Consider the following 26,182-nt stretch of genomic DNA (forward strand, 5'->3'; position numbering starts at 1 on the left):
TATTTATTTATTTATTTATTTATTTATTTATTTTTGAGACAGGGTCTCACTATGTAGCCCTGGATGGCCTGAAACTTGCTACATAGACCAGGCTGGCTTCAAGCTCACAGAGATCCACCTGCTTGAAATTCAAGCCATGAGCAATCATGCCATGCAGCAATGTTTTAAATGGACAAAGATGCTACCCTTGCATATCCAGATGGGACTTGGTGTAACCTCCTTCTGGGGATGAAGCGCATTTGTGGCTATGACAGTTGGAGAGGTGGAGTGGAGTAAGCCGCCTACTCTCTCTTACATCTGGACTTCTGTAGTTTTTCTTCCTGTATGTGTGTATGACTGTGTATGTATATATATATATATATGTGTGTGTGTGTATGTGTGTATGTATGCATGTGTGTATGTATATGTGTGTACGTATGCATGTGTGTATGCATGTGTGTGCATGCATGTATGTGTATATGTATTGTGTGTGTATATATGTATATAGTCTCCTGTCCTAGAGATCAAATACTGTTCCCACCTGCTGACTCAGCAGTGTGTTTGTGTATGTGTGTGTGTGCGTGTGTGTGCGTGTGTGTGCTCATGTGCACAAGTATTTGAAAGCCAGAAGTCAATACCAGGTTTGTTTGTTTGTTTTTTTTGAGACAGTGTCTCTCAGTGGTCTGAAGCTCACTGATTTGATTAGACTGCTTGGCTGTCATCCCCAGGGATCCCCCTGTCTCTGCATCCCCATCTCTAGGATTACAAGTGCACACTGGCTTTCACCTGGGTTCTGGGGATCGAACTCAGGTTCTCAAGCTTGTCTGGCAAGCACTTCACTGCTCCCAGCCCTGGACTTTCTAGTCTTCATCTGTATGTAACACCTAAGCAACCTCATCGCGTCCATGTCCCTACATAACTCCGTGTGCTGATGACTCCGGAACCTGTCTCTCTGGTTCTGGTCTCTCCTGGAATCAGGCCTGGCACCCACCTCCTTCATCAGCCCACGTCTGAAACAAAACTGTCGGTTTTCAGTTGTCAAAACCCTGAAACCTCCTCACTTCCAGTCTTTCCCTTTTCAGGCAGTGACCAAGGACGACTTTGAACCTCTAAAGCTCCTACCTCCACTTCCCAAATGCTCGAATTACAGGCCTATGCTGCCATTCCGGGTTGTATGTAGTTCTGGGGGTTGAACCCAGAGCTCAGTACTTGCTAAAAGCTTTCTACCAACCGAGATACATCCCTGGCTCCAGAACGGAGTTTTTAAAATCGAAAGACTCGGGTTTAAATTCTGACTGAACCTCAAACCAGTTCTGTGATACACTTCATTCAACATGTTTTCTTGAATAATTTTTACATACATTTTTATTTGTGTGTGTGTGTGTGTGTGTGTGTGTGTGTGTGTGTACACTCTTGGAGCTCAGAAGACAGCTTACAGGGGTCAGTTTTCTTACAGGAGTGAGATCCAGGGACCAAGCTTAGGTGGTAAGGGTTGGTGGCAAATGCCTTCATCCCTTAAGTTATCTTTGGCATCCCACCTCAAGTTTTTAAGTGGGGGCTCCACCTATGGCATGGGTAAATAAGGCATCTTTTATAAAGCTTCACCCTCCCCTTCTCTGTCTTTCCCTTTCCCCTTCAGTCCCTCCTAGGGCCACTTCTTTTCTGCCTTGCACGTCTCTTGGCTCGGCCTGGAACGAGCCTTTGAAATTTGGCGGGAATTAGTGCCAGGCCTGAGGGTGAGCACTGCGCGCGCGCGGACCACCTCTTTTCTCTCGCACGCTAATTTTGCAACCTTAACAACCAATAAGAGTCAGCCTAGGAACCCGTGGCGAGAGGGGGCGGGGACAGGGAGGAGGGCACGCGCCGTGCTTGCACGGTGGGGGGGTCTCTGTGAACCAATGGAAAAGGCGGGAGGCCCGTTGGCAGTGGGGCGTGGCTGTGGAGGCTCCAGCAACCCGAGGCCGTCCCGAATCGGGCCAATCCGAGCGAGGAGGTGGGAGGGGACTAGCTAATCAGCGTGCAGAACGAGACGAGGAAGGGGGCGGCGGAGTCTGTCGCGGTCGCGGTCGGGGCTGCAGGAGCTTGTGTCAGGGTTGCCGGGCGTGCGAAGGCGGCGGAGGCGGGAAGGCAGCGAGCGGTTGAAGGGGAGCAACCGCAGACTTGCGGAGGAGCTCGGAGGAGAGATGGTGATGGCGGCTAAGAAGGGCCCGGGCCCGGGTGGCGGGGTCGGAGGGAGCAAAGCGGAGGCTGAAGCGGCTTCGGAGGTGTGGTGCCGCCGAGTGCGGGAGCTGGGCGGCTGCAGCCAGGCCGGGAACCGCCACTGTTTCGAGTGTGCCCAGCGCGGGGTCACCTATGTGGACATCACCGTGGGAAGCTTCGTCTGCACCACCTGCTCCGGCCTCCTGTAAGTGGATCCCGGGAAAAGTGGGTTTGGGGTGAAGGGGATCGGCAAGGAGCTCGGAGCGATCCGGGAGGTCAGGGGGGAGAACCCAGGCATTGGACGTGGTGGTGGAAGGTCGCCTGCTGCCGAGATGTGTCGTGGGGGGGAAAGGGAAACAGCGCGGGGGCACGGAAAGGCGAAGCTGGAGTCGCGCTGCGGAGGAAGGGTGGGGGCTGTAGAAGGACACGAGGAGAAGATTGGAGAAACTCCCTGAGGGAGGCGAAGGCGAATTGCAGGTGGGGAGAGAGAAAGTGTGGAGAATTGAAAGGAACTGCGGTGGGGTGGGGGAGGGATTTAAAGGGCCAGAAATTGACATAGACCTTTAAAGGGAACTTTAGCTGGGGATGCATTGTGTCTCAGTTGGTAGAGAGCTTGCCTAGCATGCTCCGAGTCCCGAGTTTCCATCCACAGCACTGCATCATACTGAGTACCGTGGCACTCGCCTGTAATCCCAGCACTGAGGGGCCGGTGGATCAGCAGTTCAAGGCCAACCTGTGATACCTGGGACCCTCTCCCCTCCACAAAAAAAGGGGGAGGATGAGGGGAAAGGGGAAGGAAGTAGGGAAGTCAAGTTTAGGATAAAAGTGTCTTGTTCCTTCTGACTTGTGTGCCTCCAGCAATGCGATGTAGCCGGGAATGGAAAACACGATGCGGTTTAGCCCAGGTTGACAACCTAGAGTGGCAGGTGCGATGCCAGGGATCAGGTGCAGATCCTAATCTTCAGAGCTCTGGAATGCTAGCTAGAGGGTAGACGACTTAGGAAATCTAATAAGGGCAGAAAGCCAAAGGGTTATCCTGGCGGACGGCTCAACTTTCCTGAAGAGATGAGGATCAGAGTGGGACATTCTTTTATTTTTTCCTTTTCCTACCCCCCCTTTAAAGTTCCATTTTGTTTCTCTGTTTTGTACTGTGGGGGCGTGTAGATTCCATGACTTGTGTAGGGACCAACAATTTCCTTCCAGGATGTGGGTCTTGGGATCGGACTCAGGTCCACGGGCATGGCTGCAAACTCCCACACTTGCTGAAGTGGCTCACTATTTTTTTTTTTTTAATGAGATGGAGCCTCATACAGGCCAGTCTGACCTTTTTGGTTTGTTTGATCTTTTGAGACAAGAGTTTCTCTTGTGTGCTGCCCTGGCCAGACTGGCCTCAGACTCCTGGCAGAGATCCTCCTGCCTCTGCCTCCCGAATAGTGGGTGGGATTCAAGGCGTGCACCACCTCTGCCCAGCCCAGGCTGACCTTTAATTCACTGTGTAACTGAGGCTAGCTGTGGAAGCCCAGATCCTCCTGCCTCCACCTTCCAGGGGCTGGGATTATAGGCATGTACTGCCTTCCTCAGCGTGGGGTCATTCTTAAGTGCACTAAGTCTCATCTAGTAAACTGTAAACTTGGGGGACAGTTTAATATTTATAATGATTTATAATTAATAATAATGGTTGTATCCAACACTGACAGTATACTTCTTATAACAGTGCTTGCCCAGATGTCATATATAATAAGCTCCCCTTCTTTAGGGAATTATTTGACCAACATCAGGTACCAGATCTTTGGGTGGTTTTTCTTTGTTTGTTTGTTTTTTTTGTTTTGTTTTGTTTTTCGAGATAGGGTTTCTCTGTAGTTTTGAAGCCTGTCCTGGAACTAGCTCTTGTAGACCATGCTGGCCCCGAACTCACAGAGATCCGCCTGCCTCTGCCTCCCAAGTGTTGGGATTAAAGACGTGTGCCATCACCACCCATCAATCTTTGGGTTTTTAGGGAATTATTTTGCCCAGTTTTCTAGTATTATTTTAGTACGCCACTATTTTGGCTTTTTTTTTTTTTCAATAAGGAAAGTTATCCTGCTCTTAAATGCATACCAGCCTAAAAAAAAAACAAGGAGTATTGTTCTCATGTGACAGATGGGAGATCAAAAGCAGAAAGGGGTTTAGTAATTTACCCAGTGCCATATGGAGGATTCTGTTTCCAGCGCTTGTTATTTAGTATGAGTTATGATCGTGGGGAGACCAGAAATGAGGATTCAGGTGTCCTAGGAGACAGTTTCGAATTATGTCTCTACTCCATTGTCACCCTCTTTTTCAAATTTCTATGGCTTTTTTTTCTTTTTTGAGGCAGAGTCTCCTGTAGTCTGGGCTAACCTTGAATATGTAGCTGAGGATGTCTTTAAACTTCTGTTCCTTTTGTGTCCACCTCCTGGGTGCTGGGATCACAGGTGTGCATCACCAGCCTGGTTTGTGAGGTGCTGGGGTCCAGCCCAAGCCTTTAGGAATGCTAGGAGGGCATGTGGCTGAGCTGGAGACCCCCTCCTTACACACACACACACATCGTCCTCTCTCAACTGCACTTCTGCATTGTGAGGCTGAAAGTGATTGGGGCCGGGCAGTGGTGGCGCAGGCCTTTAATCCCTTTAATCTCTGAGTTCGAGGCTAGCCTGGTCTACAAGAGCTAGTTCCAGGACAGCAGAGTCTACATAGAGAAACCCTCTCACCTCCGCCCCCCACAAAAAAGAAAATGATTTTGGTCTAAGTAAAAAGCGTTGTGTCCATGATCTCCATGGGGCAATTGAAGCAGGATAATGGTGAATTTGAGGTCAGCCAGGACTATTTGGTTAAACCACACACACACATACACAGGAAAATGCATGGGTTCGAGGGGATGGCTCAGTGGATAAAATACTTGCTATGCCAGCATGAGGACCTGAGTTTAGATCCATAGTACCCAGTTAAATGCCAGGAGGTCGTGGTAGCTTGCTTGCAATCCTATCACTTAGGAGGTGGGTGTAAGGGGTCTGTGGGCAAGCCAGCTAGCAAGACTGGCTGAATCAGTGAGCTTATGGTCCAGGAGAGAGGCATTGAGCAACCGAGGAAGGCACCCAGTGTCAACCACTGGCTGTTGCATGCACTGGCACTCACACACATGCGAACATGCATATACACGGGATACCCTCCCTGACCCTCAAAGGGGAGTAAGTCTATTATAGCATGTGGTAAAAAAGAAAGCGGAAATCTTGGAACGTTTTGAGAAGGGAGATCTGCTTTGTTTTCCTGATACTTGAGCCTGAACTCAGGACCTTATACACGATTGGCAAGTACTCTGTGGCTGAGCCATGCCCCCCAGTCCTGGAAATTCAAATTATAGCATTGAGTAGAAGTGAAGAGAAGCCTTAATGATTCCTCAGAGCTAGGTGCTAGAAAGAAACTGCCAGAGAACTATCAATTAGTTCTAATGGTTAGTAGTGATGGCATGAAAGATCTTGTGATGGGCTGGGGCTGGAGAGACGGCTCAGCAGTTAAAAGTATTTGTTTTTCATAAGATCCAGGGGCAGCCCCCTGCACCCATAAAGCAGTTCACAACTGTCTGTAACTTCAGTTCGAGGGGATCCAGCATCCTCTTCTGGCCTCCCAAAGCACTAGTCATTCATGCGTTCAGACGTACATACAGATGAAATGGTCATATACATATTCTTTATTTGTTTTACTTTTTCTCGACAGTTACTCTGACAGTCCTTGAACTCAATCTGCCTCCTGAGTGCTGGGATTAAAGGCATGGGCCACCACCTCCCAGCTCATGCACATATTCTAAAAATAAATAAATTAAAACGAACAAACAAAAAACCAGGGCATTAGCCGGGCGGTGGTGGCGCACGCCTTTAACCCCAGCACTCGGGAGGCAGAGGCAGGCGGATCTCTGGAAGTTGAGGCCAGCCTGGTCTACAAGAGCTAGTTCCGGGATGGGCACCAAAGCTACAGAGAAACCCTGTCTTGAAAAACCAAAACAAAACAAAACAAAAAAAATAAAACCAGGGCATGGGAGAGATGGCTCAGCAGTTAAGAGCACAGGCTGCTCTTCCAGAGTTCCCGGGTTCAATTCCCAGCACCCACATGGCAGCTCACAACTGTCTGTAATTCCAGTTCCAGGGGATCCAACACCCTTACACAGTCATACATGCAGGCAGAACACTAATGAACATAAAATAAATCTTTAAAAAGAAACAACAGTAGCAACAAAACCAGAGCCCAATGATTAATAATAATAATAATAAACTAAACACAAACCTTTGGCAGGCGGGGCATGTATCTCACTTGGTAGAGAGTTTGTCCAGCTTCGCACTGTGTAAAATCAGTCCAGCTGCAATCCCATCACTTGGGTTGACACAGGAGGATAAAAAGTTCAAGGTCATCTTTAGCTACTTAGTGAGTTTGGGGTCAGCCTGTGATCCAGGGAACCTTGTCTTTAAAAAGAGAGATAAGTGAGGGAGATGGCTCAGCTGTAAAAGTGCCTGCTGCCAAGCCTGATGACCTGAGTTCAGTCCCCAGGACCCAAAAGGTGGGAAGATGAGAACTGAGTCCCCTCAGTCCCAAGTCGTCCTCTGACGTCTGCTCACAGGCCATGGCACAGGTGTACACACACACACACACACACAGAATAAATAGGTGTAATTAAGTTGGGGGGCTGGGCGAGGTCTCACTATGTAGCCCAGGCTGTCCTCAAGCTTAGGGATCCGGTTACCTCTGCCTCCCAAGTGCTGAGACAGAAGACATGCACTACAACGTCCAGGTTAAAAAGGTAAAACCCTGCATAAGCAGTAAGTGCTGACTTTGTTACCAGTATTTTACAGATTTTGGTCTCCTGATAATCTTCGTTTTCTATAATGAATATCCCTCAACCAGGACAGGAGGGAGGCCAAGGGATCTAGGCCACAATAAAAACCTGATTTCCTTTGCTGGCAAAGTTAACTGCTTCCATATCAGTGCAGAATCTGTAGAAACTTACACCTCTCCCTCGAGGTCGCTGTCCCAGCTCTTGGTCTCGCTACTGAAGAGGCTGACACCTGGGCTGGTGAGAGGAGTCTGTGGGTAAAGGCGCTTGCTGCCACCTCTGATGACCAGAGTTCGATTCCCTGGACCCCCGTGGTAGAAGGAGAGAATTGACTCCTCCGCATTGTCCTGTGTCCCCCATTGGAGGACCGGGGCACATGCGTACTGCACGCACACACACACATGCACATACACACCAATGTTACACACACGCGCGCTCATGCACCAGTATTACACATACACACACACACACACATATGTGTGTTAAGGACTGGACTGATGACTCAGTTAAGAGCACTTGATGTGCTGGGCAGTGGTGGTGGCACACGCCTTTTTCCCAGCACTCGGGAGGCAGAGGCAGGTGAGTTCGAGACCACCCTGGTCTACAAGAGCTAGTTCCAGGACAAACTCCAAAGCTACAGAAAAACCCGTCTTGGGAGAAAAAAAAACACTTGGTGTTTTGCAGAGGACCAGGGTTCAGTTCTCAGCACCCACATGGTGGCTCTCAGTGACCTATAGCTTGAGTTCCAGGAGAGCCAGTGCCCTCATCTGACTGAGGATACCAGGCATGAATGTGGAATATATACACACACTCAAGCAGAGCACACATAAAAAATAAATTAAAAAATATTTTAAAAGTTTTTTAAATGTACTTAAAGAAGTTGACCCTTCCAGACAGTGGTGGCGCATGCCTTTAATCCCAGCAGTCAGGCGGAGGCAGGTGGATCTCTGTGAGTTCAAGGCCAACCTGGTCTACAGAGTGAGTTTCGGAACAGTCTCCAAAGCTACAGAAAAACACTGTCTCAAATACCCCCCCCCCAAAAAAAAAGTTGTTGCCCCTTGTAAGGTAAGCAGTGGACATAAGTTGCTGTGGCAGGCCTTGTGCCTCAGACTGTGCGGGCTGCTGAGGATCTGTGCCCACAGCACTCAGTTCTCAATGGGCCGTCTAGGTGGTTCAGTGCGTAAAGATGCCTGCTGCCAAGGTTGACAGCCTGAGTTCAATACCCAGGACCCACGTGGTGGACGGAAAGAACTGGTCCCAAAGGGTCAGCCCTTCTTATACAGTCCAGGCCCACCTGCCCAGGGAGGCACCATCCACAGTGCACTGGGCCCTCCCACATCAATCATTAATCAAGAAAATGCCCCATTCCCTCTTGCCAGAAGAATTCTGTCAGGTTGACCAGCCAACCAGGACACGTACCTCAGAGCATGAGGAACTGAATTCAAATGCCCAGTGCACTCAGGAGGCAAAGGCAGCCGGATCGCTACAAATATGAGGCCAGCCTGGTCTACATAGGGAGCACCAGGCCAGGCGGGACTAGAGATGGCTCCTTGTGCATCTGTAGCTCCAGGGCTGTAGGGAGCAGAGATAGGAAGATGCTAGGGTTTGATGGCTCCAGGTTAGGTGAGAGACCCTGTCTCAGAGAACAAGGTGGAGCAACACACCTAACACCCTCCTCTGGCTTCCGGAATGCCATGCGTGGGTGTGTGTGTGCCCACACGTCCCCCACACCGCACAAAATAAAAATGTCGTCTGTCTCCATGTGTGTCTCTGTGTTACCTGCATTCGATCCGCTGGCACTGCAGCTACAGGTGATTTTGAGCCTCCATGTGGGTGCTGGAATCAAACCAGGGTCCTTTGAAAGAGCAGCCAGTGCTTGTAACTGCTGAGCCATCTCCAGCCCCGTGTTTCTTTGTTCTTTTCTTTCTTCCTTCCTTCCCCCACCCCTTTGTTTGAGTCAGGGTTTCCTGTAGCTAGCCTCAGACTAGCTACTGAGCCAAAGGTGGCCTTGAAGTTCTGGTCCTCCTGCCTCCACCTCTCAAGTGTTGGGATTAAGGATATGCATGCCCTTCTCTACCCGGTTCAGGACACTTGAACCTAAGGCTTCAGTCCTGTTAGCAACTCTACCAACTGAGCCGCACCTCCAACTCCCTGAAGAGCAGATCGAAGAGCAAATGCTACCCTCACCACCCTAGTTAGAGAAGAGAAGTACTGGATAGGTTTTTATCTTAAAGGCCATCTTTCTGTTTGACTCTCTTAGAAACATGGCTGCCTTTTAGAGACGGAGCCTTCTGGGTTCAGTGTTGCGGAACTGCCAGGGTTCCCAGTTGACCAGGTTGGCTGACGCGGTGGAACTGTCTGTTCTAGCCAAAGCTTAATTCCCTAAGGTTTGAGGAAAGAAAAAAATCACATTTATTTATGTTTGTGTGTGTTTATCGTGAGTGTGTGTGTGTGTGTGTGTGTGTGTGTGCGTGTGTGTGTGTGTGTGCGTGCCAATGCTATGGTATTCATGTGGAGGTCAGAGGCCAGCTGGGGGAGTCACTTCTCTCCTCCCACCCTGTGGGCCCTGGGTTCATGCTTAGTGGCAGGTCCCTTTCTTTACCCACTGAGCCTTCTCACTGGCCAGAATCACACATTTCAGCCTTAGCAGACAGGTATCCTACCCTCCTCCCCCGGCCCCGTACAAGCTTTTATGTTCACACTTGCTTTCTTTGTTTTTTGTTTGCTTGTTTTTCAAGACAGGGTTTCTCTGTGTAGCCCTGGCTTTCTGGGAGTTCTCTCTGTAGACCAGGCTGGCCTTGGACTCAAAGATCCCTAGTGCTGGGATTAAAGGTGTGCACCACCACCACCACCGGCGCACTTTTTTTTTTTTTTTTTTTTGGTTTTTCGAGACAGGGTTTCTCTGTGGCTTTGGAGCCTGTCCTGGAACTAGCTCTGTAGACCAGGCTGGTCTCGAACTCACAGAGATCCGCCTGCCTCTGCCTCCCAAGTGCTGGGATTAACGCACTTTTTTTTTTAACGAGGTCTTTCCTCAGCTGTAGCGGTAGCCTGCCACATTGGTGTTCCTGGGAGAGCTGCTAGTCTGTGTAGTTTCTAAATCTACATGCGCCTGCGTACAGGCTGCCACAATTGTGGTTGCCAAATATAAGCTAGTTTTGATCATTTTGCTTTCTTCCGATACCTAACTTCTGCCTTTGGCAGTAGTGGGTATTGAACTTTGGACCTCATGCGTATGAGGCAAGCACTCTGCCAGTGCGCTACAGTTCCAGCCCCCTAGTACCTAATTTCTTTAACCAGAATGTAGATATTTTGGATGTTCCCCAACATACATATATGCTTAAGATCTTTCTTTGTAACTGCAGGTATTTATTTATTTGTGTGGAAGCCAGGGGGCAGCTATAGGCATTGGTTCTCTGCTTATACTATGTGGGCCCTGAGGATCCAATTCAGGTCATCAGGTTTGGCAGCAAGTACCTTTACCTGCCAGGGCATCTCACAAGCCCTTGTATTGCTCTCTTGTTTGTTTGTTTGTTTGTTTGTTTGTTTGTCTGTTTGTTTTTCTGAGACAGTGTTTCTCTGTATCTTTGGAGCCTGTCCTGGAACTAGCTCTCTAGACCAGGCTGGCCTCTAATTCACAAAGATCTGCCTGCCTCTGCCTCCTGAGTGCTGGGATTAAAGGTGTGCCCCACCACTGCCTGGCTCCCTTATATTGCTTTTGAGATAGGTTCTCATGTAGCCCAGGCCAGCCTCACACCCCCTATATAATCAAAGCCGGCTTGCTACATGTCACACGTAACCCAGCACTCATGAGATTTAGGCAGTGGGGCAGAGTTTAAGGTCAGCCTGGGGAACCTGCTGAGACCCGTGTCAAAGAAAAAGCATCTACCAAGCAAAACCTTAATGTTTTATGTCTGTGTACATGGTCGTGCACACATATATGGGGCTGGGGTGAACCTTGTGGGTCAGGTGTCACCCACCTTGGCTTTTGTTTTTGTTCTTTTTTTAAGACAGAGTCTCTCACTGGCCCGGATCCCACTGGTGAAGTTAGGCTGCCTGACCAGCAAGTAACGGGGAGCTGTCTGTTGCCCCCTCCCTGGTCACAGGCCACCACATCTGGCTTTCTTTATGTGGATTCTGGGATTCGAACTAGGGTCCTCGTGCTTGTTCCGCAAACATGTATAGCCATTTCCCTGATCCTTGATCCTTCTCAGGCTTTCTTAAAAGCCACTGTGGGATAAACCACTGTTTGGAAAGAAAACGGGAGCCGATCAAGGTGACCCATGCCTGCAGTCTCAGCACTTGGGAGCTGGAGGCTGCAGAACAGGAGTTCAAAGTCATCTTTAGCTGTGTAGCAAGTTGAGATCAGCTTGACCTGCATGAGACTCCTGCCTCAAAATATCCTCTCCCCCTGAAAGAAAGGGAGGGCGGGAGGGATGGAGGAAGGAAGGAAAGAAAAAAGGAGGGAGGAAGGAAGTTAGACGCTACTTTTTTTTCTTTGCAAAGCAAGCCCTGCTTCTGTGCCCTTGGCTGTCAGGTCCTTATTTAATCCTTAAGTGACTAATAGACACTGTTTAAAGAATTTATTTATTTATTTACATTTGTGTTTTTCCTACATATGTGCTTGTGTGAGGTTGACGGAATTATAGTCAGTTGTTAGCTGTCATGTGGTTGCTGGGAATTGAACCCTGGTCCTCTGGAAGAACAGTCAGTGCTCTTAACCACTGAGCCATCTCTCCACCCCTCTAACAGACACTTTTTACTCCTGTCCACTTTTACTCCCTCCGTGAGAATCAGAGGACATGGGAGCACTCCAGGCGGTGCCTCAGTTTCCCTCTCTGGCTTGCTAGAGTGGTTGCTGGCTGAAGCACCCTGCCTCTGTGGAAGGCAGGTGTAGCTGGCTGTCCTGTCATTCAGTACTTTTCCATTTGTTTGAATTGGAAAGTACACATGTACCTTGCCCTGCTTATTTCCTTTTGCTCCCTCACCTCCCTCAGCTCTCGTAGTCACCTTTACCGGGCAGAGGTAAATGACAGTTTCATTTACTTATTGATTCAGGCTTTGTGTGTGTGGGTACATGGGGGGTGTGGCTCCGTGCTAAGGGGGTGTGTGGGGGTGTGGCTCCACGCTAAGGGGATATATGGGGGTGTGGCTCCATACTGTAGGGGCGCATGGGGGTCTGACTCGATGCTGTAGGGGTGCATGGGGTGTGGCTCCATGCTGTAGGGGTGCGTGGGGGTGTGGCTCCGTGCTATGGGGGTGTGGCTCCATGCTGGTGGTGTTCCTCAGGGATTCTCCTCCTGTTTGGGTTTTGTTTGTTTGTTTGTTTGTTTGTTTGTTTGTTTTGAGACACTGTCTCTGTGTGGCTCTGACTATCCAGGAGCTCACAGAGATCGCCTGCCTCTGCCTCCCTGGTACTGAGAGTAAAGGCTCCAGCCCTGTTGTGCCCTAACACTCATTCTCCCTCTGGTCTGGAGCTCACCAGCCTTGCGTAGCCTTTTTTTCCCCCTGAGACAGAGTTTCCCTATGTAGCCCCGGCTAGCCTGGAACTCGCTCTGTAGACCAGGCTGGTCTTGAACTCAGACATCCCCCTGCCCCTGCCCCTTCCTCTTGAGTACTGGGATTAAAGGCATGTGCCAACATGCCTGCTAGCCTAGCTTTTGGTTCTGGACATCAAACTCAGGTCTTTGAGCTTGTGAGATAATCTCTTTCCATCCCAAAGTCCCTGATTTATTCATCTTAATGTTAGAGATCAATGAATAGCTTGAAAAACCTCTAAAGAAGTAATTTTTAAAAAAAAAAAAAAAGGTGCAAATAAGCCAGGCATGGTGGCATAAGTCTGCAATCCAAGCCCTGAAAAAGGATGAGTTGAAAACTCAAGGCTAGCCTGGGCTACATAGACCTGATCTAGTCTGAGGTACATAGACCCCTGTCTCAAAAAGCAAAAGAAGAGCCAGTGAAATCGCTCCTGAGGTACAGGAGCCTGCCACCTACCTTGGTGACCTGAGTTCAGTCCCTAGACTCCACATGGAAGGGGAGCACTGACTCCCTAAAGTCGTCCTCTGGCCTCCACAGGTGCTCTGTGGCACACATGCCCCCACACACATAGATACACACAGAAATAAGGGAGCCCGTGAGACGGGCCAGTGCGTAAAGGTGCTTGCCATCTAAAATAAATAAGTAAACAAACAAACGTAATTTTTTTTCAAAGCAGAACAAGAGGCAAAAAAGCAGCTGGGAATGGTGGCGCACACCTGCAATCCCAGCCCCTGGGAGGAGGGAAAAGGAAGCAGAGGTGAAGGTAGAAACAGGAGGGAAATGCATCAAGGCTTGAGAGTGGAGAGGAAGCCAGGGCGGCAGGCGCGTTCCTGGCTCTGCACAATACAGTGTTGTTTATAGAAGCTGGGCAGGGAGGAGTGAAGTGGGTTGAATTTAGAAGAAGGAGATTTTTTACATTAGTGAAATTGACCTTGAAGCAGGGTGACAGGGACCTTCCTCAGGACTGTTGAATCCCTTAGCGGAGACTTCTTGGCATGTGTCAAAGAAGATGGCTCCCTGGGCAAAGGCTCCAGCTTGGAAGCCTGATGACCTGAGTTCAGTCCCCAGAGCCTGACTTCCCCATGCATGCTGTGACGCATGCACAAGTTACAGAAATCACTGAAAAGGGCTTATTTATTTGTTTTTTTTTTTGTTTGTTTTTTTAATTAGAAAAGAGATAAATAGGTTTAGCCACTCCTCGATCTCAAGTAGCAGACTGGCGCTTCTAGCAGTAAAGAAACCCAGACCCAGGGTGTTGAGTCTGAACACAAACATTCAGAGGAAAGGAATTCCCAAGTTTGAATCTGGCACCGAGGAGAGGCGACACTAGATGCTGGGTGGGACTGGGTTTTTCCACTGTTGACCTGGCAGAACCTTCTGATCTCAGCCTCAGCAGGTTTGGGGCCCTCGTGAATTGAGATCGAAGCAGAAATATAGGCCGGCATGGGGGTGATGAGGTGTGGGAAGGTGGGGAGACTTGGGTCTTTAATAAAATCAAAGGGGAGGAGAGAGAGGCGGGGAGAGGCCCGCGAAGACTCCGGTGTCTGGGCATGCAAGAAGTTGCCTTGGCAGAGGACTTTCGGGTATTCCGAATGCTATTAGGAGCCTGGCTCTAAAAAGAAAGTAGAGGCTGGGGACGTGGCTCTGTTGGTGGGATGCTTGCCCAGCGTAGCAGAAGGTACTGGTTGGTCACCAGTAGCTCATCCGTTGGGCATGGTGGTGCACAGGTCTCATCCCATCATTGGGAGGTGGAAGCAGGAGAATCAAGAGTCCAGTGTCATCCTCGGCTAATAGAGGAAGTTCCAGGTCTAGCCTGGGCTGCGTGTTCCAGAAGGAGGGAGGGAGAAGAAAGTAGAGGGTGACACTGGCTTAAGGTGGAAGCCATCCTGGTCCCTTTGCTCTCTATTGCTTTCCTCTGGGGCTGCAGAGATGCCCCATGGGTAAGAGCTCCGAGTTCAGACCCCCAGCACCCGTGCTTAAAGCTAGGCATGGACATGTAATAGCAGGGACGTGGGAGGTGGAGGCAGGGGGAAGGCCGCTTTCTCTGACCTACCACGTGCACACATGCATGCACACACCACAGACACATTAATTAATTAATTGAAAATTATTGCCCTATTCAAGCTGGGCAAGTAAATTTAATCTCTGAGTTTGTCTGGCATGAGTTTGCCATCACGGAAGGGCAGTACCCCCTTCTAATTTGGGGGTATGGGTGGGTGGAGGGAGAACCTGAATTTTGTTGGAGAAACTGGGTGTGAGCCAGAGGGTTGGGTCTGTTTCATTGCAGGCCAGTGAGTCACATCTGGCCCATCACATGACCCTGGCACTCACATGACCCTGGACCAGACCCAACCAAATGCGAAACACCTAAGCCTCTCTCTCAGCTGCTGGCAGGAGAGGGCCCTGTTTCTACATCTGTGTTCTCAGCCAGCAGTGACCTCCGTATGATTCAGAGAGGCAGAGTCTGACTCAGGCCCTGCAAGGAGAAGGCCTCTTCCCGAGCTGCAGCCTCCTTGTGGAGAGTTCTCCCTGCCCCCCAGGCTGCCTGTGGTTATTCATAATCTAGTCCCCAGGCATCAAGGTCAGAGCTGCGCTCTCTCCACACAGCAGACTGTCCGACAGAAACATCCTGTCCTGCGCCTCCCCTCCCTCCGGAGACAGCCCTCCTGTCCAAGCTCGGGCAGAAGGTCTGTTCTTTGTCAGCCACTTTTGATTGGTGCCTGCCTCAGGTCTGCCTCCTCCTCCTCCTCCCCTTCCCCTAACAAGGAAGTGCCTCTGTGTTTACAACTCCTAACAGTTCCTGGTTGTCCTTTCAGGAAATGTCAGTGACCTTCTTATGATAGGCTTCAAATCTGTTTTTCTAATGTAAACATAATAAATTTCACCGTTCCCATGACCTGGCCGGTTCTCTGGTTCTCTTCCTTCCCCACTGCTAACATCCTGAATCGCATTCTCTCTAATCCATCAGTGTCTGGATGATATCTATGGCAATGAAAAGTACACTTGTACAGGCTTCTTGAGTCCCCACCCTCGGTGGGGTTTTCTGTTGGTTTGGTTTTTGGTACCAGGGCTTTATGCACTAGGCCACTGGGCTGCATCACCCCACCCGTGTGTGTGTGCATGTGTGTGTGTCTGTGTGCATCTGTGTGTGCGTGTCTGTGTGCGTGTGTTGTGTGCGTGTCTGTGCGCGCGCACGTGTACCTGTGTGCGTGTGCGTACATGTGTGTCTTGTGTGTGTGCATGCGTGTGTGTTGTGTGAGTGTGCGCACGTGAACACATGCACAGTTTATTTGTGTACGTGTAAGTGCATCTGCACGTGTACATTCTTGTGTGGAGGCCCCCCATCAGCTTCCAGTGTTGTCCTCCGGTGCTGTCCACCTTTTTTTTGAAATAGGGCCTCAGTGGGACCTAAGGCTTGCCATTCGCCCAGGCTGGCTGTCTAGCAAGCCGTGGGGATCCTCCTGTCCCTGCCTCCCCAGCCCCAGAGTCGCAAGCATGTATCACAATATTACATGTATTTGTAATACAATACAAGCATGTATTACATATGGTTCTGGGAATCAAACTCAGAATCTCAGGCTCACGCAGCGAGCACTGTATGGGCTAAGCTGTCTCCCCAATGTCTTCTCCCAGTCTTTTACTTCAAGGCGGGGTCTCACCAAGTTACCTAGGCTGGCCTTGAACTAATTGTGTAGCCAAGGCTGTCCTAGAATTTGGCCTCCCAGGTAGCCGAGCTTATAGGCCCGTGCCATACCAGTGAATCCTTGGTCGTTGGATACACTTGGTGGTCACAGACTTATGTCCTTTAATTTTTGTATCTCCCCTCCACAGCCTCCATTATAATGCCTTGTACTTTGACCAAGTGAAGACTTGGTGACCTGGTGTGGTGATGCAGGCCTGAGTGGTTGGATCAAAGGTTCTGGGCCAACCTAGACTCCATGTGGCTCGGTTTGTAGAGATTCGGGAAGGCTTGGCTTCTGTCCCCAGCACCACATAAAATACACCCTGGTGGCACACGCACACCTCTTTTCTTTAATTTTTTATTTTTATGTACATTGTGAGGGTGTCGATTCCCTGTAACTGGGGTTACAGACAGTTATGAGCCGCCACGTGGGTGCTGGAAACTGAACCTTGGTCCTCTGAAAGAGCAGCCGGTGCTCTTAACCGCTTTAAGCCTAGCACTTGGGAGATAGAGGAAGAATGGTCAAAAGTTCAAGGTCATCCTCGACTACCTCTCGAGTTGGAGACCAACCTGGGCTACAAGAGAACCCACCTAAAAAGACAAACAAAAGGGACTTAGTTGTGGAGGGACAGCAAGGTGGACTCGGGCTAGCATGCAGAAGGCCCTGTGGTCTGGACAGGGAGAATCCTGAGGTTAAGGAGAGCGAACAGTAGGAAGGGTTTATTAAAGCAGGCTGGAGTGACTGGGATAGAGCTCAGTCGGTAGAGTGTTCATGGACCATGCATGAAGCAAGCCCAGGTTCGACCCCCAGCATAGAAAGGGACATGGTCTCTACCACTTGTAATCCCAGCACTGGAGCCGTGGGATTAGGAGCTCAAGCTCATCCTTAACCACGTAGCGAATTAGAGGCCAACCTGGACTATTTGAGACCCTGTCTCAAAAATAACGAAGAGGGAAAGCAGACCAACTCAAAAACCAAGTCAAGCCATGAATGAGCAGATGCCCAGTGGACGCTGACTGCCTGGGAAACCTGACCCTGTCTAAGCTATTGTTGGCTCCAGGACCCAGCTCTGCTGTCCGGTCCCTCTCATCTTTCCTTAGACGTCACCCTCTCAGACACTGCTCATTGTTTCATAAGGCATCTGGAGAGCCCTGACTCAAAGGTCCAGCAGCAGGATGACTGGAAATGACCTCGTCTGCAGTGTCCGGCCTTGTAACGAGCAATTCATCACCCAGAAGCAGCCGCCCCTCACCGCTGGCTCCGTGACTTGGCGTCTGCCCCTCTCTACACTCCACCGTCACCTGTGATGGCGCGTTCACGGCCGTTCCTCCAAACTTGACAGGGATACCTTTGTGCTGGGCACACACCTGCTAGTACAGAAGTACAATCCTCACTTAAATCCTTTTTATTTATTATTTGACATGTGTGGGTGTCCTACCTCTATGTGTATGTCTGTGTACCTTGTGGGTACAGTGAAGTCATTAGACCCCCTAGAACTGGAGTTACAGATGGCTGTGACCCACCGTGTGGTTGCTGAGAATCCAGCGCAGGTCCTCCACAAGAGTGGCCGGTGGTCTGAACTACTGAGCCACCTCTCTAGCCCCTAATCTTTATTCATTTACTTTTTTTTGAGACAGGGTCTATAGTCCTGGCTGGCCTTGAACTTACTGTATAGTGCTGGCCTCCTCCACCTCCCCAGAGCTGCTATTGCGGTTCTGGGCCACCACACCCAGGTTCTGCAGGGCTTCATGAAGCATTCTACCACCTGAGTTATGGTCCCAGAACCTACTCAGTGTGTCAAAGCCAAAGAGGCCTCAGTATCAGAGATGCTCTTAATGTGTGTCTGCGGTCTCTTATTTCCTGGTCTAATTTATTTGTTTTGGCTTGACTGGCTTTGTTTTAAGATGAGGGCAATAAGTCTACCCCAGAGTAAAATTTAAAGTAGAAAACAAGGAGGACCTGAGAGGGCTGAGGAGATGGTTCAGTGGGTAAAGGCACTTGCCACCAAGCCTAACAACCGGAGTTGGATCCCTATGGTGGGAGGAGGGAACTGAGCCCCGGAAGCTGTCCTCTGACCTCCACACGTGCACCGTGTACTGTGCATGTAATAAGTAAATAAATAAATTTAATTTGAGAAAGGGAAGCATGAAGCCCCCGCCAGGTTGAGCCCCCTGGTTTCCCATTAGGACCTCTCCGCACCAGAAGACCAAGTGCACAGGAGGAAGAAATCTTTCTTTTCTATTGTAATCCCACAGGGTGTCTGTGGGTAGACCTGGCTCTCCAGGGAGTTAACAGCAAGCCCAGAAGCATGGCTGTGAGCCCATGTCATTCTATTTACTTTACTCCTTCCTGCTTGATTAAAAGATCTTAGAGGAAGAAAGCCTGGGCTGTTTCTTTATCCAGATATGGCTTCCCGAAAGGGGGCAGGGTAGGGGGGCTGTCCTCTCCCACCCACGACCCCATCCTTCTGCTGAGGGAGCAAGGCAGCTGGCTTCCAGATTCCAGCTGCTCGACGTACGCCTGTCTCTGGTTGTCGTCGTCAGCTCTAGTCAAGGACCCCATTTCTGCCTTATCTTGTGCTTAGCGGCGTTCACAGGACCTCAGGATATGCCACCTTAGATGAAGAACACCAGCAGGAAGTGGGATGTGGCTAAGTATCTCAGCTCCCAGAAATCACCCCCTCGGCCTACGGGCTGAGCACCGGACAGGATCTGACCAGGCTAGAAGAGATGTCCAGATGACAGGCTCTTCTGCCCCCTTCTCCAGAGTCACTGACAGGGTCACAATGTGTCTGTCTCTCTTCTTGGTCTCTCATTCGAAGTGTACAGAATATTCTCATTTATGTTTTTTCCCTGATATTAGGAATTAGCTTTTGGGGGGCTGGAGAGATGGCTCAGCGGTTAAGAGCACTGCCTGCTGTTCCAGAGGTCCTGAGTTCAATTCCCAGCAACCACATGGTGGCTCACGACCATCTGTAGTAAGATCTGGTGCCCTCTTCTGAATAAATAAAGATTTATTCATAAATAAAGATTTATTTATAAAAAAAAAAAAAGGAATTAGCTTTTGGTCGAGATTTTTAAACTTTTCATTATATTTATTTATTTAGTGTATGGGACACAAGTGCCCCCAATGCGCATGGAGGTCAGACCCGAATTTGCAGGAATCATTTCTCCCCTTCTATTGTGTGAGTCTCTGGTTCTTGGGTCATCAAGCCCTGCAGCAAGCTCCTATACCCACTAAACCATATTGCTGGTCTTTGGCAGAACTTTACTGTTGTGTAATATTTCCCCCACCCCCATATTAGGAATAGACCCTAGGGCCTTATGTATGCTAGGCCAACCAATTTTCAAGTGATATAAACCACACCCCAGCCCCTCACTGGGGATTCTAGGCAGGAGCTCTACCACTGAGCCACACCCCAGCCCCTCACTGGGGGATTCTAGGCAGGTGCTCTACCACTGAGCCACACCCCAGCCCCTCACTGGGGGATTCTAGGCAGGGGCTCTACCACTGAGCCACACCCCAGCCCCTCACTGGGGGATTCTAGGCAGGTACTCTACCGCTGAGCCACACCCAAGCCCCTCACTGGGGGATTCTAGGCAGGTGCTCTACCACTGAAGTACACTCCCAGCCCCTCACTGGGGGATTCTAGGCAGGGGCTCTACCACCGAGCCACACCCCAGCCCCTCACTGGGGATTCTAGGCAGGGGCTCTACCACTGAGCCACACCCCAGCCCCTCACTGGGGGATTCTAGGCAGGGGCTCTACCCCTGAGCCCACCCCGGCCGTGGCATGGGCTGAGACTGTCTTATGTGCTGTTGTTTTGTTTCTCCTTTACTCAATATGTACATTGCCCTGGCTCACCTCTCTATCTCTGCCCTACAGGAGAGGCCTAAACCCCCCACATCGAGTCAAGTCCATCTCCATGACAACCTTCACTGAGCCTGAAGTCTTGTTCCTCCAATCTCGTGGGAATGAGGTGAGCAGCTGCCATCGAGGGAGGAGGTAGTAGACTGTGGCTCGGCCACTTGCTAGCAAAACTTTGCCTCAGGATGGTTGGAAAACCCAGTAGTTTCCTTTGAATTTCTTTTACCTTTATCTATTTAGAACGTGTGGCTGTCTGTGTATCTGTCTGTCTGTCCATCTGTGTAGGGGGAGGACAAGGTTCTCTTCCTTCACCATCTGGGTCCCAGGGATCCAACTCAGGCCATCAACTTACCTGACCAGCCCCCGACAGTTTCTTCTGGGATGGATTTTCTTCATAGTTTTAGTATATGCTATCACTTGCTTTACATATGTTGCATTTTATGTACAGCCTGACCTACTTACTATTCATGAATAAACTGTGTGGCAGGAGCGCGGTCTGATTTGTAGGTGCCTGCAGAGCCCCCCATAGTTGATCCTGGAAGACTTGGCCTGAGGTCACTAGCCAGAGGTCCACCAACGGTGCCGTTCACACTGGTGCTGTTCACACACTAATGCGTTCGTACACTCCACCGGTTCTGTCCTTCCAGGTTTGCCGCAAGATCTGGCTGGGTCTCTTTGATGCTCGGACATCGCTGATACCCGATTCCAGGGATCCTCAGAAGGTGAAGGAGTTCCTCCAGGAAAAATATGAGAAGAAAAGATGGTAAGGAGGAAGGGGGAGACCCAGGTCCGAGACACCTTGTTCGGCAGCCCCATTTCCAAAGTATTGCTGGCGTTTTTTAAGATCAGGTTTCTGCCGGGTCTGCTCCTCACCCTGACTCCCAGATTCAGTTGGTGTTAAATTCCGACTTCAAATAACAAATTGAAACTGAGCATATTGGTTCATGCCTGTAACCCCAGTTCTTGGGAGAGTGAGGCAGGGGGATCAGATTTATTTATTTATTACATAAACGACATTCTGCCTCCATGTATGCTCGCATGCCAGAAGAGGGCACCAGATCTCATTACAGATGGTTGTCAGCCACCATGTGGTCACTGGGAATTGAACTCGGGACCTCTGGAAAGAGCAGCCAGTGTACTTAACCACTGAGCCATATCTCCAGCCCCCAGAAATTTCAAGTCATAGCTGGGCAGTGGTGGCATATGCTTTTAGTCTCAGCACTCAATAGGCAGAGACAGGTGGCTCTCTCTGAGTTCAAGGCCAGCCTAGTTTACAGAGCTAATTCTAGGACAGCCAGAAGGACACAAATGAGCCCTGTCTTAAAAAACCAAACAAACAAATGAAAATGAAATTCAAGGTGATTGGCTACTTTGTGAGCTCTGAGCAAGCCTGGGCTACATGAGACCCTGTGTCAAAATAATAAAATGACAAATTGACGTGAAAAAAAAAAAACAAAAAAAACTTGTTATGTGTGTCACTAACCCTGCAGTTCTGTTTGAGACATGTAGCCCAGGCTAACCCTGAACTCCCTATATCCCAAGGATGACCCTGAATTTTAGATCCTCCTGCTGCTGCCTTCTGAGTGCTGGGATTGCAAGTGTGCACCACCACAGTTGGCTTATGTGGTGTTGAGAATCGAACCCGGGACCTCATGCCTGTTCGGTGGGTATGTTACCCGCTGAGCCAAATCCGTAGCCCTAACCCTGCGGTTTTGACGTCCTTCTTGTTGAAAATGATCGGATCGAGCAGGTAGATCTGTCCACATGCACTAGTTTCTACAGCTCAGTAGATCTTGTCTACACACGTGTGCATGCGTGTGCCAGGGCGCCTGTGTAGAGGTCAGGTAACAACTTTGCGGAGCAGGTTCTCCTACCAGGTAGATCTCAGGGGTCGAACTCAGGTCATCAGTCAGGCTTGGCAGCAAGCACCTTAGCCACTGAGCCAAGTCCAGCCCTCCGTCTGTTTTTACGGCAGCGTCTTTAAGTGATCCGGTCACCGGCTGCCCCGTGAGCCCCTGGGACCGCTCGTCTCCTCCCTAGAGCTGGGGTTATAGATATGCTTGCCACCATTCCCAACCTTAGGCAGATGTCAGGGGGTCTGAACGCAAGTCCTCCTGGTTATACAGCAGGCATTTTACCCACTGAGCCTGAGACCACTTCCTTGGGGTGTCCTTACATTAAGATGCTTCCAGAATAAGGGGTGTATGCAAGGAGTAGGAAGGAGCTAGAGGTCAGGACAGGCTGAGCTCCTTGCTGAACAAGGTACAGACATTCTCTGTGGGATCGAGAGGGAGAAGTCAGGAAATCTGATGTGTGAATGTTAATCCTAGCTGCTCCAGAGGGAATTCAGGGCTAGCCTGGGCAACATAGTGAGACCCTGTCTCAAAAGAAAAAGTGCAGAAAAGGCTTCCTTGTAACCTGTGGGAGGCCCTGGCTTCACTCTCTAGTGCTAAGAGAGAGACAGAGACAGGGAGAGCCCCAGAAAGTAAAGAAAGGGGCTCAAGAAGGAAGGGGGGGGGGGCTGGAGAGACATATAGACCCAGTGGTTAAGAGCACTGACTGCTCTTCCAGAGGTCCTGAGTTCAATTCCCAGCAGCCACATGGTGTCTCCCAATCATCTATAGTGGGATCTGATGCCCTCTTCTGGTGTAAAGGTATACATGCAGATAGAACACTCATATATACATAAAATAAATAAATCTTAAAAAAAAAGCTGGAAAATAAGAAAACTGCTCCATCCGTACTGTTGTGTGTATGATTACTTAAAACCAAGACGAGGGAGAGAGAAATCCTGTTTTGTTTTTGGTTTTTTAAACATGTACAATGTTCTGCCTGCAGGCCAGAAGAGGGCACCAGATCTCATAGATGGTTGAGAGCCACTATGCAGTTGCTGGGATTTGAACTCAGGATCTCTCCAGTTTTTTTTTTTTTGTTTTTTTTTTTTGGTTTGTCAAGGCAGGGCTCTTTTGTGTAGCCCTGGCCATCCTGGAACAGTTGTAAACCAAGCTGGACCTGAACGCAGAATTCCCCCTCCTCTGCCTTCATGGTACTGGGATTAATGGCACGTACCACCACCTTGTGAAATTCATTATTTTTTTATAAATAATTTATGATAATTTAAAAATTCTTTAAAGAACAACCGGGCAGTGGTAGTGCACACCTTTAATCCCAGCACCCAGGAGGCAGAGGCAGGCAGATCTCTGTGAGTTTGAGGCCAGCCTGGTCTACAAGAGCTAGTTCCAGGACAGGCTCTAAAGCTACAGAGAAACACTGTCTCGAAAAACCAAAAAAAAAAAAAAAAAAAAAAAGAGTTCTTTAAAGAGTCCGGATGTGGCACACACCTTTAATTCAAGGCCAGCCTAGTCTACAGAGTGAGTTCTGGGACAGTCAAGGTTACATATCAAAGACTTGTCTTGAAAAAAAACAAAACCAAAAAATGTTTTAAAAAGTAGAAAATAGCCACAACCCAGAGAAAACTGGACATTCCTGAAGGAAATATTTATCAAATTCTAGGCATGGTAGTATATGCCTGGAATCCCAGCTCTCTGGAATTGAGACAGGAGGATTGGTTGAGTCATTTATGGGTACATTGTGACACCATGTTTCAAAAAGCCAAAACACTGATGGCAAGATAGCTTAGCAGGGCAAGGCACCCAGCAACCTACCTGAGTTGAGTCCTTGGGACCTACATGGTGGAAGGAGAGAACAGATTCCTGCAAGATGTCCTCTGACCTCCAGTGGCACACATGCCTGTACACTTGTACTTGCACATGTGACACATGCATACACACGCACATAATAATAAAAAACCTTTAACATAAAGAAAGATGCATTAAGATACCCGGGGACAGCTGGGTGTGGTAGCTCATGCCCAAGCAATCTGGGGGTGTGGCTCAGTGGTAGAACATTTATCTTAGAATCCCCCAGTGAGGAACTGGGGTGTGGCTCAGTGGTAGAGCACCTGCCTAGAATCCCCCAGTGAGGGGCTGGGGTGTGGCTCAGTGGTAGAGCACTTACTTTGCATGCACAAAGCCCAGCTCACAGAAGAGACACACTGGAGAACATTGTTAGGTCACTAAATACTTTTTATTCATATACTTTAGGTAAAGCAATAATAAAAACTTTGACCCTGTAATTTGTGTTTTCTCAACCACCTCAGCTGAGCACGGTCCAAGATTTTTGCTCTTTCATTAGGATAACTGTTCTTTCTCATAGGTACGTCCCCCCGGAGCAAGTCAAAGGACCCTCTTACAGCAAAGGCAGTGCCTCTACGCCTGTCCAGGGCTCTGTCTCGGACGGGAAGCCCGTGCGGACACTTCTAGGAGAACCTGTGCCATCTCTCTCTGATGCTGCTTCCTCTTCGAGCCAGGTAAGCCTCTGACCTGATCCTCCCATTCCCACTGAGGTTTGGTTTAGATTGTGTGGAACTGGGCATTGCTTTCCAAAGTCAGATCCTCTGGGTTTAACAAACCAGCAGTCCAGGAACTGGAAGCTGGCTCTCAGCCCTGCTACCACCTCCAATTTGTGCCTGGTATCTGGGGACCCCAGCAGGAAGTGGTATCAAATGACCTCAGTCCTAACCCTCCCTTCTGAGGAGCCAGGACAGTGCTTTCTTATCTGGCAAAGACATGGAATTGAGAGCCCCTGGACACTGGACAGCCCATTGCCGCGCGTCTTAGGGCTACCTCTATGGGCTCTCAAAAACCTGGTTTTGGGGGCCAATATTCTGAGAGGATCAGCTGAGAGTTACAAGAGGTACTTAGAGGTCTGAGGAACCTGACACTCTTTCGGCTCCCACAGGCACCAGATACACACATGGTATACTTATATAAATGCAGACAAAGCACCCATACATATAAAATTAAAAGGAAGAGAGCCAGGCAGTGGCGGCACACGCCTTTAATCCCAGCACTTGGGAGGCAGAGGCCAGTGAATCTCTGGGTTCAAGGACAGCCTGGTGTACAGAGGAAGTTCCAGGACAGCCAGAGCTGAAACAGAGAAACCCTGTCTCAAAAAACAAAAACAAAATTAAAAGGAAGGAAAGGAAAGGGGGGAAAAAGAGGCACTTAGGTGATTTCTGCATGGGAACCCTCTCAGCCCAAGCCACCACCTTACCCAGCCTTCTCTCTCCTTGACTGGGGGCAGCCTGGGGAGCTCTGGAGGGACTCAGGTCACGGGTGGGATTCTGACTGCCACACACAATTCTTCCCCCAAATCTGCCAACCAGTCCCAGGCTCGTACAGCCCAGGCCAGAAGCTCCCAGCCTCCTTCCCAGTCGTCCACCAAGAAAGCCAGCACTGACCTGCTGGCTGATATCGGCGGGGACCCCTTCGCCGCTCCCCAGGTGGCTCCAGCCTTTGCTGCCTTCCCAGCCTTTGGAGGTAAGTGCCACGTGCGCTGAGAACCTGTCTCCACCACATATATTACTACAAAGACATTCAGTCCACTGGGGCCTGACCCTTCTGTGGGGCTGGAAGAACAGGGGTCAAGAGACAGCATGGGCTCTATTTGGAAGTTTAGCCATCAAGCATATGAGTGGGGGTCCTAAGTACCTCTTTAAACAGTCAGAGGACCCATTTGATGACTTTATCCCTGCTACGGTGGGAAGAAGGGAACCAAGTATAGTGGTGCCAGCCTGTAATCGTGATACCCGGGAGGCTGAAACCAGAGAATAAAAAGCTGAATAACTTTCTCCGTGTTTGTGCATTTTCACGTGTGTGCACTTGGAAGCCAGAGAACTACCTTGCCCGTTGTTCCTCTGCTACTAGCCACCTTTTGTATTTTTTTGTATTTTTTTTTTAAACTCGGTGTGACTGTTTCACGTGTCTGTGTGTCTGTGTACCTCATGCGTGCCTGGTGCCCACAGAGATCAGAAGAGGACTTTATAGTCTCTGGGACTGGAGCTACAGACGGCTGTCAGTCACCGTGTGAGTGCTGGCCAACCATCCCCAGTCCTCTGCAAGAGCAAGTACTCTTCACCATTGAGCCATCTCTTTAGCACCGGCCTTTTTAATTAAAATAAAGCAAACAAAAATCAGTTTCTCACTGGCCTGGAACTTGCCATATATGCAAACCTGGCTAG

General features: G+C 49.5%; 1 protein-coding gene across 3 annotated transcripts in view; it reads left to right on the forward strand.

The window, feature by feature from the left end:
- Positions 1 to 2,023: 2,023 nt before the first annotated feature.
- Agfg2 (ArfGAP with FG repeats 2) overlaps positions 2,024 to 26,182 on the forward strand; it is a 37,551-nt gene continuing 13,392 nt past the window's right edge. For all 3 annotated transcript variants that reach the window (XM_057765416.1, XM_057765418.1, XM_057765419.1), the window contains exons 1-5: positions 2,024 to 2,383; positions 20,119 to 20,212; positions 20,748 to 20,863; positions 24,316 to 24,469; positions 25,328 to 25,481. In XM_057765416.1, the coding sequence (XP_057621399.1) occupies positions 2,163 to 2,383; positions 20,119 to 20,212; positions 20,748 to 20,863; positions 24,316 to 24,469; positions 25,328 to 25,481 (739 nt within the window). In that variant the 5' untranslated portion in view covers positions 2,024 to 2,162. The remainder of the gene's footprint in view (positions 2,384 to 20,118; positions 20,213 to 20,747; positions 20,864 to 24,315; positions 24,470 to 25,327; positions 25,482 to 26,182) is intronic.

Source organism: Chionomys nivalis, chromosome 3 (assembly GCF_950005125.1).
Source record: "Chionomys nivalis chromosome 3, mChiNiv1.1, whole genome shotgun sequence".
Taxonomy (NCBI): domain Eukaryota; kingdom Metazoa; phylum Chordata; class Mammalia; order Rodentia; family Cricetidae; genus Chionomys; species Chionomys nivalis.